The following is a 15,892-nucleotide window of genomic DNA, read 5'->3' on the forward strand; positions in this document are numbered from 1 at the left end:
TGGCGGGGCTGCTCCAGGCTCGCGCCCGAACGAGCGTTTCCAGCCTGGGACTGTGGGCAGCGTCCGCACAACTTTTGCTCCGCTGTAAAAATAGTCTCCTGGGTTTATACACAGTTTGTTTCACACTCCGTGTGCTGTTTGTGACGATTTCTCTTTTTAAGGTAAAGTAAGGCAATGCCTATTTTGATGGATGTTCTTTTTAGTATCATTTAAGGACCGTCGTACCGGGGATGCCGTGACGTTGCTGGTCACTCTCAGGTATCTCTTCTCGAGATCTGCATGACCAAACTTGTGTGGCTTTCGCGAGTCTGAGATTTCCTTTGTCTGGTTTGGGTTCTCCAAAGCCCTATAGCTCGAAATCCCGCACATTCCTAGGGATGGATTATTAAGATGTCCCACAGTCTGATGAAATACTTAACAGCTTTCGAGTGACTCTCCTTGACTTATGGCCGTCATGTTGACTCGAATTTAGGCAGTTTCAGTATTTCTGTAATTTTTGGAGCATGAGACCAGGGGAGCGGTGGAATCTCTTGGCGGTCTGGCTCCTCCTGCTTACGCTATAGAAGATTAAGGTAAGCTCATGCACTTGGGAAGAATAATTTTATTTGTAAGTACAACCAGCAATATGGTAAGACATGCTGTCCTTAGGCCAGAACTCAATTTTTAAGATATCAGTGGTCAAAAAGACATTGAATCCCTACGATGTTTAAAGAAAACAGTCAGCTCTTCCAGACGTGTTTTGGTTTTCTGTGCAGAGGTTATCACCCGCCCGCCCCCCCCGCCCATGGGTTTTGTTATAATGTAGGATCAAGAATGAGAGGAAGAAAAAAAAAAAAAAGAATGAGAGGAAGGAGTGGTTATGGGGACTAAAGGGGATCAGATGTGGACGACATTGCTCTGGGGAGCTAAGGATGCCGTCCCCTTTCTAATTGTTAGCAATGGGCCGGGTTATTGATGAGGGATGAAAAGATTTTTGTATTTATATTATTTTTTGAGGGGTAGGGCAGAAACAGAAGTGAGGATGGTTGAATGTGTCAGGGGCTATCTGTCTTCAGTTGGCTTTTGTGGCCACTTTCCCCCAGCAAGGAGGAAACTGCTGACCTTATTGAAAACCCTGTGAATGTGCAGACAGGCTTTCTGCGTCTGAAGCACAAGGTAGAAGGGCAGAGCCTGGGGAAACTGCCTCTCCAGGGAGGAGGCTTCTAGCAGGCTGTGCTGAGCAGTGTCCTGTGGCTGGTACAGTAGTGGAAAGGAGCTTGGAGGTGGCGTGGCCCCTAGAGAAGGCTAGCCCCAGAGAAGGGAGAGCAGGAGATGACGGATGAGAGGCCCCATGCCCTGGCTTTAATGTAGTTGTATTGCTTTATTACCTTTTATTTTCTTTTGAATGACCTAAGGTGAGAAAGAACATCCATCGTTTGGATAAGAGAAAAACACTTCTTTTTTTATTGTTTAAAAAACAAAAAAGCACTTTTTTTTTTTTTTCAAAAGTAGGAGAAATGGTCTTGATATGCTTTTGTCTTACCTTAGAAAAGCGTGAGTAGTATTTCATTTTCCTGCTCTCCATTTCCTCCTACAAAAAAACATTCTTAGGTTGTGGTCATTTTCTTTTCTCAACTTTTCCAGTTAATGATGACATCACATGAAAGGACTTGGCTTGAAGTTTCAGAAGTCCTTACCAAGTTCCCAGGGAGTCTGCTTTGTTTCGCACAGTGAATTTCCTCCCCTTTGGGGGGGGGGGGGGAATCATGCCTTCTCTGATTGTTACAATATTTTGATCTTATTTTTGTTTAAAACCCTTCAGGACTGTGTTAATAGCACTTTCCTTAGCTAAGATTTTGAAGATTAATTAGTGCCCAACAGGAGGAAAATGTACGTCAGAGTATGATAATGATTATACTGATACAGATGGTAACTTGCTATGGTTTCCAAACTTTTTTGATCATTCTCATTAATCTAAAAAACAAAAACTTAAAATTAATTCATTGTTATATATCTGCTATCTCAATTACACAGATGTTTAGCACTCCCCTGTGGTTTTGTTATTTATAAGTCAGGTGCACGTGCTATTACTGTCTTGTATCTCAAGGTCCAGAATACTTCTTAGAGTTGGATTCATGCTTAGTGGCAGTAGAGGTAAAGCCCTATTTCATATACTCCTTGAATTGTGAATATTTTTGGCCTGTTTCTTGCCAGATCTGATTATATCATCATAGGTTTTACTTTGGGACATGGTTCATGCAGAACTGAAGATGTGCCTTCCCAGCAGTGGGCCTGTGTTTGCCCATGCTTATGTTTATTAGAATGACTTTAATTTGTGCTTTTTATATGAATCTTAAAGCTTCTTAGCCTCTGGAAGGTTTAGTCTGGTTATAATTTGTCAGTCCACCTCTCTGTGCACAGTGCCGAGGTCAGAGGAGCTCCTCAGGCACCTCACAGGTTGGGGCCATGTGCCTTTCAACAGAGAGACTTAGCATGCAGGTCAGTTTCTACTTTTATTAGCACTGTTGATATTTAATGGTCGTGTAATAGAATTAGTAAAATGGAAGATGGTATAAGATCCTTGATATGATTAGTCTACATATAATATAGTTTCAAGTTTTTTTTTATGTAATAGTTATATCATTATGTTTCATGGATACAAATTAACATAACTTCTCAGATTTTCTTCTCTAGCCCTGTGGAGCATCTTCCATTACCCTTTGGGATGCATGTGCCCTGTTGGTGGACTCAATTCTTGTAACCTGACAGCCATAGACAAGGGATAAATGAGTGGGAGTGACTGTGTCCTTATAAAACTTTATTTATGGATTCCCACATTTTAATTGCATGTGCTATTCACGTGTCATGAAATATTCTTTTGATTTTTTTTAACCATTAAAAACTGAAAAACTAGGCTTATAGGCAGTGTACAGAAACAGGTGGCTGGCAGGATTCAGCCTTTGGGCTACAGTTTGCCAACTCTTGAACTAGAGGAAAATTCGGGAGTTCCTGCCAAAATGTAGTCTTGGCATCCATGTAGGAGGTGGCCTTTCTTCAGAAAATTTCAAGTGCTGGAAAAAGCACAATGGAATTTGGTTCCTCTCATTCATTTTCAGTTGTCCATCTTGCTCTTTGGTATTTTCAGTATGTGATACTAAACATGCAAATGAATTTTTAAAATATGAGAGAGAGAGAGAGAATGAGCAGGGCTGGAGGGCTGGGGGAGGGGCGGAGGGAGTGGGGCAAGCAAGGAACCTGATGTGGAGCTCCGTCCAAGGGCCTGGAGATCATGAGCTGAGCCAAAGGCAGCTGCTTAACTGATTGAGCCACCCAGGCACCCTGTCATGCACACGGATTTTAAAAGTTTTTTAAGAAAATTTTTTTGAGGTATAACTGACGTCACGCTAGTTTCAGGAGTACAATGTAGTGATTCAGCAGCCCTAACCCAAGTCAGTATGTATTGCAGAAATGACCACTACAATTAATCCAGTTAATGTCTGTCACCACAGTCACAAAATTCTTTTCTTGTGAGAACTTTTAAGATGTACCCTGGTAGCAACTTTCAAATATGCAGTACGGTATTACTAAGATCACCATAATGTTTAAGTTTTTCCTTTATAAACTGTCAGCTTCCAGAGCTGGGGAAACATGATGTTTGTAATTGGGGGTTGGGGAAGTAAGAAGAAATTCTCTGCACTTCCTGGTAAGCTTTTAGAGCAATTTCAGGAGAATGCTGTGGACCTGGTCATTCAATGCTAATGGCTTAGAGCGGGAGTTGAAAAACTTCTGTAAGGGGCCAGATAATAAGTATTTTAACCGGTTGAGTCCTCATAATAACCCTATGAGTGGATTTGGATCAGCTCATCAACTCTGTCTGGAACCAGAGACAGCTGTGGCCCTCAAGGGAGCTGGGGCGGCTGTGTTCACAAAACAGGGCTGGCATGGCATGCTCACCTCTGCTTGGGGACATTCTTGGGGCAGGGCAGAATGTTTTTAAACCCTCAGAAAATTGTTGGTGACCGAATCCTTCATCTGCCCTGAGCAGGGCGTCTCAGGTCTGTTTGCTCAGTGCAGAGGGACTTCTGGGCTTCCTGCTAAGCCTCCTGCAGAGTCTCCGAGATCCAGGTGAGGCCGTTTTGGAGAAGGAAGAAAGGTGGGGCTCTCTCACGGAGAAGCTGTATGGTTTCCGCGGCGGTCACGTTGGTCTAATGAGCTGTTCTGACTCGATTGCTCTTACATACAGTATCTGCCTATATGATTAAAAACCCCCATGTGGAGGGGCCCCCGGTCCGTAGAGCGTGTGACTCTTGATCTCAGGGTTGTAGGTTCAAGCCCCATGTTGGGTATAGAGATTACTTAAAAATAAATTCTTGGGGCACCTGGGTGGCTGGCTCATTTGGGTAAGCGTCCTGCTCTTGATTTCAGCTCAGGTCATGGTCTCAGGGTGGTGAGATTGAGCCCCACGTCAGGCTCTGCACTGAACGCAGAACCTGCTTAAACTTCTCTAGTTGTCTCCCTCTGCCCATCCTGCCCCTGCTTGAGTGCTCTCTCTTAAATCTTAAAAAAAGAAGAAAAAGACCTATGTGGAAATAAGTAAACAAGAGAAAAAAAAAAGTAAATCAAGGGGCCAGTGTATTTGGCAGGTTGCTCATTTTCAGGTGCTTTTCTTAAGTAATTAGAGGTTTTTCTTCTTTTACAAAAAGATTTTTTTTTTCTAAAGATTTTATTTATTTATTCATGAGAGAGAGAGAGAGAGTGAGGCAGAGACACAGGTAGAGGGAGAAGCGGGCTCCATGCAGGGAGCCTGACGAGGGACTCGATTCCGGGACTCCAGGATCACGCCCTGGGCCAAAAGCAGGTGCTAAACCACTGAGCCACCTGGGGATCCCCTACAAAAAGATCTTTATCTTACATGCAAATAATAATTTTAACCAGTAGGTTGAATTTTTAAAATGAAGCCAGTAGGAAAGAATGTGCAATTTTTTTTTTTTACATTTCCTATTACCAAGAGACATTTAATGCAGAAACACATCACTTTCTTTTTCTCCAGGGAAGCCTGGGGGTTCCACAGAGTTCAGCTGATTTAGGTTAACCATTTTTCAGTGTGTCAGATACAGTCAAATACGAGACAGAACCCATTCTGAAGCCCCAGTTACAGTGAATATTAACATACCTGATGCAATTGTCTCCCACCCCTGCCGTCACCCCCTCGGCCCAGAGAACTAAGGTTGGGGAAGGAGAGTGTTTGAAGTACCTGACACTTGTCAATGATGGCTCCGAGTTACCACCTTAGCCTTCATCATTTCCTACCTGTATCTGGCCTTTTGTTTTCAGCAGCAGAGGTTTCTACAGTCCTGAAAGTCAGTGCCAAAGTGCCCGGCTGCCCTCCCTCGTGCTCACCTCCATAGCCAAGTGGCCCTGTGTCCCTTAGGAGCCCCAGGCTCTCCTGTCTGTGCCCTCTGGGCAGTTGCGTGGCTTCCTGGCCAGCCAGGTGCTGGGTCATAGCAAGGGGCTTCTGAGACCAGGCTATGGTCTTTTTTTCATAATGGGGTCCTGGTCTGGGGTGTCTGGTGCCGTGGTGGCAGCGAGGAGTCTGCCTTAGGTGATGGCAGTTACTGCTGCTTTATTGACAGCAGAGTCAATAGGACCAATGCATAAAGCTGGTTCCTTATAAAGTAGAATGATGGTGGAAGGAAGACATTCATCACCTTTTCTTTATGAAATGGGGAAATGACTAGATCTAGAAATGATTTCTTATTCATCTTTCCATCTCTAATAGTCAAATTTATTGAGCAATTACTATGTGCCATGTGTGGTTCTAAGCACCTCTCATATCTTAACTCATTACATCCTTACAATAACCTTGTGAGGACAGTGATGCTCAGATAGGTCCTATGGCTCCTAAGAGGTGGAACCGGAGTCTGACACTGGACAATGGGTTCTAGAGTTTATTCTTTTAACACTGTCCTGAGTTGCTTAGTGCTAGCACAGCACCTGTCTCAGGATAGTTGGTCAGTACATTCTAATTGGCTCAAGGAAGAGTTTTGAATGATCATCAGAATACTTACCTTGAAGTGAGAATTGAGATTTTTTATTGTTTTCAGGCTTGTAGTATATCCATCCATTGACTTCTATCTGCTGGAATAAAATAAACACTCTTACATGGACTCCATCTAGAAGTATATTGTTAGGGAATTAAGTGTAGACGAAGATAGGCTTTCAAAGCCCTAGGTAAAAATATATTTTTTAGTAAAGGGTGCTGACAGAACTGGCTAGCCGTCTCTCTTTCTCTCTCTCAAACACACACACACACACACACACACCAAAACCCAATATTTTTTGGATTTTTTACTCTTTACACCAAAAGGGAACTCCAAGTAGATGGAAGATTTAAATAAATATATGAGGCCATGGGTATGTTGAGAGGAGATATGAGTAAATGTGCTTCTAAACTTAGAGTAGAAATGTCTTTTTAAGTGTAAGCAAAATCGGGATTGCTGGGTGGCTCAGCGGTTTAGCGTCTGCCTTCAGCCCAGGGCATGATCCTGGGGTCCTGGGATCGAGTCCCATGTCAGGCTCCCTGCGTGGAGCCTGCTTCTCCCTCTGCCTGTGTCTCTGCCTCTCTCTTTCTCTGTGTTTCTCATGAGTAAATAAATAAAATCTTAAAAAAAAAAAGTGTAAGCAAAATCCAGACATGATAAAAGATTGGCAAGAGTAGGTTGTTTTAAAAACATCACCAACAACCCAAAACTATGGGCAAAAAATTCAAAGAAAAAGTGAAAAAGTCAAAGAACAAATGAAAAATTGAGAACAAAAGATATCCTCGTGAAATACCAAAGATTTAACATACAAAGAGCTCTTACAATTCAACAAGGTGAACACCCAAGTTTGAAAATGGGCAGAAAAGGGATGCCTGGGTGGCTCAGTGGTTGAGTGCCTTTGGCCCAGGGCTTGGTCCCGGTTCCAGGATCAAGTCCCACATCGGACTCCCCATGGGAAGCCTGCTTCTCCCTCTCTCTGTGTCTGCCTCTCTCTTTCTCTCTCTCATGAATAAATAAAATCTTTAAAAAAAAGGGCAGAAAGTATAAAAACACATTTCACTAAAATGAACCAATGGCCAATAAATGAAAAGATGCTCATTTATGCTAAGAAGTATATTTTTTAAAGTAGGCTCTTTGCCCAATGTGGGGCTCAAACCCATGACCCCAAGATCAAGAGTTACATCCTCTATGGATTGGGCCAGCCGGGCACCCCAAGAAATGTATTTTAAAACATCATTACTGATGAGCTTGCCAAACATCAGAAGTTTTATTTTGGTCTTATTGTGTGAGAAAACAGACATTTCTCTCTACTAATGGGAGAGTAAATTATTGGAACTGCTTTGGAAGCCAATGGAATAAGATCTATCCAAAATTTTTTAGATGACTTGAATTTATGAAAGTTGCAAACATAGTAGATCCCTCACCCACCCATCCCTTTGTTTAGTTGTCACGTCTCTCTGACAGTTTCTCACTCTCCTTGTTTTCCATGATTTTAAATTAACACTTTTTGAATATAGAATGGCCCTCAATATAAGTTCCTCTGAACTTTCCTCCCCAGTGCATCCCGTTGGGTGGTCTGTGATGTCTGTCCCACTAGTAGTTGCATTCACTTTGATCACCTGGCTAAGGCAGCGTCGTCCAGGGTTTTCTACTCTTTGTGCTTTGTAATTTGCTAAATGTTTTGGAGGCAATAAGCTCTATCAGTTTTAAATACCTATGACCCAGCAGGACCACTTCTTGAAATTTTTCTACAGCTGTCTGTGATTTATTCCATCGCTTGCAAAATGGGGGCGATTAGTGCCCCTCAGAACTGCTGAGAGGCTTCAGGGACCGCTATGTTGGAAACACTTGAGTGCCTCACATGGAGTAAGCTCCTTGCTGGTTCCTCCTCCCTTCCCAAACCCCTGGAAGCCAGAGGTATTTGGAATTCAGAATTTTGTCAGAATTCAGAAGATAATAAGATGGACTCATTATATATTATGTGACAACCCCAGCAGGATCTGTGGAGCACCCTGTACTTGAACACTAATCTTTCTGCAGCAAGACATATGAATATTCACACAAAGGGAGAAAGATAAAGACTTTAAGTAGTTTTGGGTAAGTTCTGATCAGACCTTGATCTGAGTTCAGGTCAGGTTTGGTTGCTATGGGTAAGTTTTTAAAACTACCTTTGGGCTCTTAGAACAATTTGGATTTTAGGATTGTGTGTTGGGGATCGCACACCTGGATAGGGGTTTGCAAACCCAGGTGTGGATGTGAAAGGGTGTTCGTGGCAGCATTGTTGGAAATAAGCCAAAAGGCTCTCTGTAGGAGGTTAAGTAAACCTTGCACACAGTGGTGCCCATTCAGAACTTTGAAAAGAAAAGAGCAAACTAATGTGCAACCAGGAAAAGTGCGATAAGATGTATGACTAAGTGACTCATGACATTACAGAACAGTGTGAATGATCTTGTTTGGATTTAAAAATATGTACGTCGATGCTTGTATAAATGTCAAGAAACATGCAGAATGATATCTAGGAGAGTAGCTGGATATTAGAATCGCCTGGGAGCACTGAAAACTACCAATACCTGGGCCCTTCTCTACCCATTGAATTGCAGGTGAAGGATTGGGCCGTGCCTCGGTTCCAGGTGATGCAGGAGTCCGTGAGGGTTGAGAGCAGCTGGAATAGAAGGATGCTGCCGTTAGAGGGGAGACTTCTCATTTCACACTTGACTGTGTGGTCTTTCTCCCCATTTGTATTTGTAGTTTTATACATATTTTTAAAGTCTAAAAAGAGTAAAAAAGACTTTTGTGAGCAAAATCAGATATGAGGGAGTGGAGACACGTTTTCAGCAGGTATATAGAATTTTCTAGAAGTTTAGTATTTCTGAGCATTACCTTTAATATATATAGTGCTTGCTGATTTCAACTGATATTTGATTTTTAAAGTTTCTTCCCCCTCTTTCATCTGGTGAGGAAGGCACCAGCAGAGGCTGAGGTCAGGTCTTGCTTCAGAATTCTGGTGGTGCTTTATTTCAGGCAATTCCAGAGATCGCTCATTTATCCCCATGTAGCCTCCCGCAGAGGTCTCCTGGTGACACACCTAGATAGGAACACCTTGGGGGGAGAGCTGGCCCTGTCAGCTCTTCCCTATTCTTGCTCGCAGGAATTGAACCTGGAAGCTGAGTCCCTGGGGTCTTCCCTCCCTGTCCCCTCCCGTGCCCCCCCCCCACCCCCCGGGGCCACACCTGGCATTGAAGCGTACCTGTTCTCAGAGATGGCCTTTATTGTGCACGCTGCCCTCCCTCTGATCAGGTCCTGTTCTGTCTGGCTCAGCAAAGCCTTTTGGGAAGGTCGGCTTTCCATGCTCGGCGCACAGTGCTGGTACCCGGCCTCCCGGTCTCGGGTTGAAGCCCGAGACAAACCTTGTAAGCTGCGTCTGGGATTCTCTGGACAAGGGGCTGCTCTCTGCAGCTGTGTTGCTGAGGTGGCCGCGCTGCGCGCTGAGAGCAGCAGCCATTCTGAGGAGGCCTGGGCCAGCGCCTCTCCTGCGGGCAGCACCGTGCGTGTGTACAGCGTGTGTGTGCGCGCGTGCGTGTGCGGAGTGGAGGGGTCCACGGTGGGCCGTGACTTAGTGGGCATCTACACTCCCGGGTGCTTTCTGGCTTTGCTCAACAAATGCTTTGACTGGGTGTCATTAGTGATTCTGTCCAGGGGCGAAAACCCCTTCCTTGTTAGGTCTCAAATCAAAAAGAGCTCTTCGGGGAACTGTGAGAAATGGTTTTTCCCCCCTAAGGTGATGTGGAAGCATTTGATATTTGCCGTCTCTGTTCAAACAGGTGATTCACGTCAGCCTGTACTGGAGTGGTAAGTGCTACACTCGCCCTAACGTTTGACAGCGGAGGAAACTGACGCGCACGAGAGATTGTTACCTGCCCGAGGTCTCGGGCCACAGGTGCTGGGGCTGCAGGACACGCTCACTCCTGCGAGCCTGTCCTGGGGGGCTCAGGCTGTGCTACTTACACGGCTCTCTCCCGCGGGATCGTGTGTCCAGGCAAAGTGCCTTCGTGTCGGCTGTGCCGGCGCACGTGGTCTACTCCAGGCCCAGCGCTGCTGTACAGAGGCTCATGGGCTTGTTCTATTTGGCAGATTCTCAACCAGCCTTTGAGATGATGGGACTGGGAAACGGGCGCCGGAGCATGAAGTCGCCACCCCTTGTGCTGGCTGCCCTGGTGGCCTGCATCATCGTCCTGGGCTTCAACTACTGGATCGCCAGCTCGCGGAGTGTGGATCTGCAGGTGTTTTGCTTGTATTTGCATGGGTGTCAAAGTATTTAAAGTTGCCGGGTGCTGGGGTCAAGGGGTTTGCTGTTTGCCACCCCCTGAGGCATTCCGTCTAGCATGCGTGTACTTCCTTTCGTGAGTTTGGGGCTCTAGGTACCCTGCACTCAGCCACGGGCTAGACTCTCCACGCCAGCTCTGCTCTTGGCTGGGAGAGGACCTCTCTGTGATTTGGGATTGCTACCGGAACAGCCGCCTCTGCTTGTCCTGTGAGTGAATGATTTTTAGTCCAGCTGTGGGGGCCGTTTCTGGGAAGACGGCTTGCTTCGGTACACAGACCACAGCCCGTCGGGCCCCCCAGTCCACGCTAGACCTCAAAGAGTGGTATTGGAAATGCATTTGGGTGACAAGTGTGAGAAGTGTGTGCTTAGATGGGCCAGTTGTTAAAATCATCATGTAAGGAAGGGTAACTTTAGCTTTCCCATTATCACTGCCTATCATGGGTCCGGCAGTGCTGAGCAAGGACAGAGACTATGGTCAGGCAGTTCTGACCCCTCCTCTCCATGGGGCCTCCCTCCTGGCCTCCCATATCCCATCTGCAGCCTGCCCAGCCACTTAGCAAAGAATCCTGCTAAATCATCCCCTCCCCCAGCATCTGGTCAGGCACCTACTGCCTCTCCTGTGATGTCTGAGCTCTTCGCCTGCCTTTAGCCAGAAATCCCCCTGCTCTTGAGGTCTCCCCTTGATAGTCTTCCTCCAGTGACCCCTCCCTCTGCCATTGGCTGTAAACTCTTAGCTGTCTTGGCTGTGTTCGGAGTGGGGCCGGTTCTCTCCCCTACTGCATAGACGTGACCCCTATTGCAGGAGTCTTGAAGGAAGTTTTCCTTTCTGTTTTAACAAGTATCCAAATGATTTTTCTTCAACAACACATTGTATACACTATCTTCTGTACACAAACCTTGTAGGTTTGGGACTTCATTTTCCCCATTTCCCAGGTAGGCAGATCGAGACACAGAGAACGTACAAGAGGCCTGAGGATTTGAACCCAGTCTTTCTGAGGGCAGAGCTTGGGCTCTGAGCCATGAAGCCCCATCCCATGTGAGGTCATCTCAGGCTTACTCACCCCGGGGGGTGGTGCTTTCGTGTGAACTCCACGGGAGCCCGTCCTCTGGGCACAGGTGGACATGGTGTCCAGAGCAGGAGAAATGAATCTGTTGCTAGAAGTTCTGTCTGCCAAAGAGTTAAGTGCTTTGTCATCAGCAGGAGGGAAACAGAACTAAATATTTGAGCACCTGGTAAAGCATGAGGCACTTTATGTACTCACGTCATTTCAGCCACCCAGAGCCCCTGGGAGGGCTATGGTGGTATTTCCTTGAAGATTAGCAGTGGTGACAAAGAAGCCCAGACAAGTGACTTCCTCTACTTATAATACTGTGTCTCTGGGAAAAACTGTTGTAGCTTCTACACCATTGACTTCCAAGATGGTTCATAACACACAGAACTCTTTAAAGCACATCTTGGGAGGAAGTAGACTTTATCGTCTAGGAGGAAGGTTTGCAGAGCTTCCATCCGGCTCTGCAGGACCTGCAGAGGTGGTGTCTGGCAGCAGCCTGGGCCTGGTTAGGAAGGGGAGTGGGCTGGGAGCAGGGGTGTGTGGGGTTGGGGAGGGGCCCTGGGGGAGGGACCCGCAGGGCTGAGTGGGAGCACCCCCCCACCCCAGGTACTGTCTCCTGCTGGTGCTGGGCCCTGAACCCCCAAACTGGCTTCTCTGTCCCGGCCTGGTCCCGGGGTCAGCCTGGGTTCGCCCTCACCAGCCGTGTGTGGTGTCCCCCTAGACCAGGATCGTGGAGCTGGAGGGCAGGGTCCGCAGGGCGGCCGCCGAGAGGGGCGCCGTGGAGCTGAAGAAGAACGAGTTCCAGGGGGAGCTGGAAAAGCAGCGGGAGCAGCTCGACCGCATCCAGTCCAGCCACGACTCGCAGCTGGAGAGTGTCAACAAGATCTACCAGGACGAGAAGGCAAGGCCTGTGCCCTAACCCCGTAGCTCCGCTCCGGTGCCAGTCGAGACTCCATTGCACTCCCCTCGCTGGGAAGATGCAGGGCCGTGAGGGGTTCATGCGATAATGTGGTTCTGGCCTCTTCATCAGGCTGTTGTGTGTTAGTTCTCCCCTGGGTTGGACGTTGGGTCCCCGCATTATTTATTTTATGCTTGGCAGTTTGAACCTCTTAATCCCCCCACCTCGTATTTTACCCATCCCCCCCACCTCCAGACGGCTCTCCATCCATGACACATTTTGTTTCTTGTTTTTAGATTCCACATGTAAGTGAAATCACAAGGCATATTTGCCTCACAGATTTATTTCACTTACCGAAATGCTGTCTAGGTCCATCTGTGTTGTCACAAATGGCAAGGTTTCATTCTTTTTCATGACTGAGTAATATTCCCGTGTGTGTGTCTGTGTGTGTACACATGCGCATGTACCACATCTTTATCCATCTATTGGTGGGCGCTTGGGCTGCTTCCTTGTCTTGGCTGTGGTGAGTAATGCTGCAGTGAACATGGGGTACGTATCTCTATTTGAATTAGTGTTTTTTTCAGATAAATATCCAGCAGTAGAATTGCTGGATCATACGGTAGGTCTACTTTTAATTTTTGGAGGAACCTTTTCCTGCTTTCCACAATGGCTGCACCAATATACCTTCCTACCTATGGTGAAGGAGGGTTCCCTTTTGTCCACATCCTCAGCAACACTTGTTATTTCTTGTCTCTTTGATTTTAGCCCTTTTGACAGGTATAAGGTGATAGCTCTTGTGATTTTTCATTTAGAGAATACTCATTTGCTGAGTACTTTATCATATTCACAAATGTGTATTTCTTCTCTGGAAATTGTTCCAGTTTTAATGCTGTAGTAAAGTGCATCCTAATTTTTCTTCACTTTGTGGGTGACGCTATTTATACTCCATAAATCCCCCATAACGGATTTTAGAATAGGACCTAGACATTGCTCATAGCATGTACACAGACATAACTCCTTAAAGCACATTTCTGGGAAAAAGTAGAGTTTATTCTCCAGGAATAGAGTTGGTAGAAATTCCATCTGGGCTTTGGATGTGCAGAGAATGTGTCTGGCACCCGGCCCCTGCCCAGTTAGGAAGGGGGGAGAGTGGGATGGGAACTGGGGAGTGTGGGGTGGGGAGGGGGCCCTGGGAGCAAGGGACCCGCAGGGCTGCCCACAGGGCCTGGGCGGAGATGGGCTCCCGCGCTGGGCAGTGTAGGGTAACAAGCCCATCCAGCCTGGTGGAGCGCTTCCTCTGTTCCTGGCTGTGGCCTGGAACAGGATTTTTACTCGGAGCCTCTGGCTTTTCTGTGTTTTTACTTTAAAATTTTTTTCTTTTTGAAATAGTAGTGATAGAAGATAACATGAGTGTGTGGCCGTGAGTCATGTTTGCTTGTTGTGCTTAAGTGTTTTTGTTTTCTTAACTCCATCAGTCTACCAGATGCTTCTGAAATTCCACTGCCCTACGAAACCCAAAATTCTAGGAGTGATAATCTCTCTGTTCTCCCCTAAGCTTCTGGATCATTCTGTGTGTTGCATGAAAGTGTGGGTGTACCTTTTGGGTGGGGAGAAGGAAAAAAGGTTGCTGGTTAATTTCAGCTCATGGGCGTTCTGCTTTGGTGTAAGTTTGCGCTAGTTTGGCTCCAGACCCCATAAAATGGGCCGCAAACAACTGGGTTTCCTGTACAGGTGGGCAGACTCCTCAGAGAATATGCTGTGCACAGAACCGTTTGTTCTAGAGAATTCCTGGTAATGCGGTCCATGAAGCATCCTCCCACAGGCGAGTCCTTGAGATAGAGATGCTGGTTCACTGGAGTATAATCCGATGTGGAGATAAGAGCTCAAGCTTGGCATTCTTTGAAATATGGTTGACTGGCTGTTCCCTGAAAACCTCTCCCTATATAGGAAGAAACCGTTCTTAATGCTTGTTTTATGGTTTCTTTTCAAACGGGGGCATGATGCAAGGTCTCAGCTCTCCTGCCCCACCCATTCAGGAACTATTTGGGGATCCAGGGGGAGGAAGTCTCTTAGAGTTGCAATAAACAGATACTGAAAATCCAGGAGTCCAGGTAAAGAGGATAAAATATGCATTTGAAAGAGAGACAGCCAGTCACTGGGGAAGAATGAGAGTCCCTTTTCATTTGGACTTTTTAACCCTTAGAATATATGATAGAAAGTTCTTCTAATTTTGGGGTGGGACTGGGGGCGGGGGGCTAGTTTCTTAGCTTCAGGAAGATTTCTGCTATAGCTTGGTGTAGTGGTAAAAGGCACGGGGTGTCCAGTCAGGCAGAGCTAGGTTCAGATCTTGTTTTCCTTAGCTCCATGATTTTAGGCAAGTCACTTAAATTTCTTGGTCTGTTTTCTCAGCTCTTGAGTGAGAATAACAGTAGACTCCCCCTTGCAGTGTGAGGATTCAGTGAGATAATATTTATAGAGGGCTTCACACAATGCTTGGCATGGACTAGACACTCAAAAAACTGGTAGCTAGTGTCATTATAACTAGTCCTAGTAATTGTGGTACCAGTAAATGGCATAGAAATGGAGTAAACCACAGCATCTGTAGTGGTAATACTCTTCTTTTTGGTATGGGTTTTTTTTTTTTTTTTTTTTAATTCCAAATCGAAAGCATGGAACAAAATTGCCCTACCTTTAGGAAAGAATTAAGAAGATGCTGGGTGTCCGTTAGAACCAAGAGTAAACAGTGTGGCTGAGCCACAGCAAGCAACCGTGATAGCCACCACAGCCGCGAGGAGAGCTCACGTCACTGCGTCTCTCTTCAGCCAGACGCCAAGCTAAATGTCCACAGGGATCATTTCCTGTATTTGTCTCAACAACCCCGTGAGACTGGTGCGTAGGCTGAGTGTGGAGTCATTCCCCAGGATGAGGCCCAGATCCCTGCAGCCTGCAGGAGTGCCGCCCTCCGCTCTGTGCAGACGCAGGCCACGGTGAGGGGGTGTGCTCCAGAACCCTCCCTCCCTGCGTAACACTGGGGCTGTGGCAGGGGCCCCAGGTAACCAGGCCGGCCCAAGTCCCTAGTTGCTGAAGCCAGGTGATGAGATGCTGTGTTTATCTGCATGCTTCAGAAGACCAAGGGATTCCAGCTAGCTCTCTTTGAGCCCCAATTCCAAATTCCCAGGCAAAAAACCCCACCCGAATCTTTCAGTGTGGCTAGGCGGTTCTCAGAGAGGGAGGGTTGGCTGTTACATCAGGACGTTCATTCTCTCTCAGGTTAGCACTGGTAGTATGAATTGGAATCAGGCTCTTTTTCAGAATGTTAAAGAATCGTCTGATGGTCTGATGGAGCTTCTTGGCCATGAGATGACGGGGTGTCAGCATCTGGGGGGTGCGGTTTGCAAGTGTCACATGACTTAGAGATTTCTGACCTCCTGGAGTCTCCCCCACCCCCCCTTGGATGGCCACTGTTCTCTGCACAGTATTGTGGCCATCAGGTGGCACCTGGATAGGAGCTTGAAGGCCAGACCCCTCAGGAAAAATGTGGTCATGAAATCAGTGCTTCGGGACAGCTCCGTGTGATAGAATTCCCGAGGAGGGAAAC

General features: G+C 46.5%; 1 protein-coding gene across 8 annotated transcripts in view; it reads left to right on the plus strand.

Annotated features, from left to right (window-relative positions):
* The window catches only part of GOLM1 (golgi membrane protein 1), a 70,454-nt gene that overhangs the window by 1,949 nt on the left and 52,613 nt on the right, over positions 1-15,892 (plus strand). For 3 of the 8 annotated variants that reach the window (XM_072835707.1, XM_072835649.1, XM_072835639.1), the window contains 2 exons: positions 10,152-10,300; positions 12,118-12,297. In XM_072835707.1, coding sequence (XP_072691808.1) covers positions 10,172-10,300; positions 12,118-12,297 — 309 coding nt within the window. In that variant the 5' untranslated portion in view covers positions 10,152-10,171. Of the gene's footprint in view, positions 1-6; positions 162-308; positions 573-8,008; positions 8,118-9,841; positions 9,870-10,151; positions 10,301-12,117; positions 12,298-15,892 lie in introns of those variants that run through there. The other 5 variants (XM_072835657.1, XM_072835665.1, XM_072835696.1 and 2 more) reach the window with 5 other exon arrangements.

Source organism: Canis lupus, chromosome 1 (genome assembly GCF_048164855.1).
Source record: "Canis lupus baileyi chromosome 1, mCanLup2.hap1, whole genome shotgun sequence".
Lineage (NCBI taxonomy): Eukaryota > Metazoa > Chordata > Mammalia > Carnivora > Canidae > Canis > Canis lupus.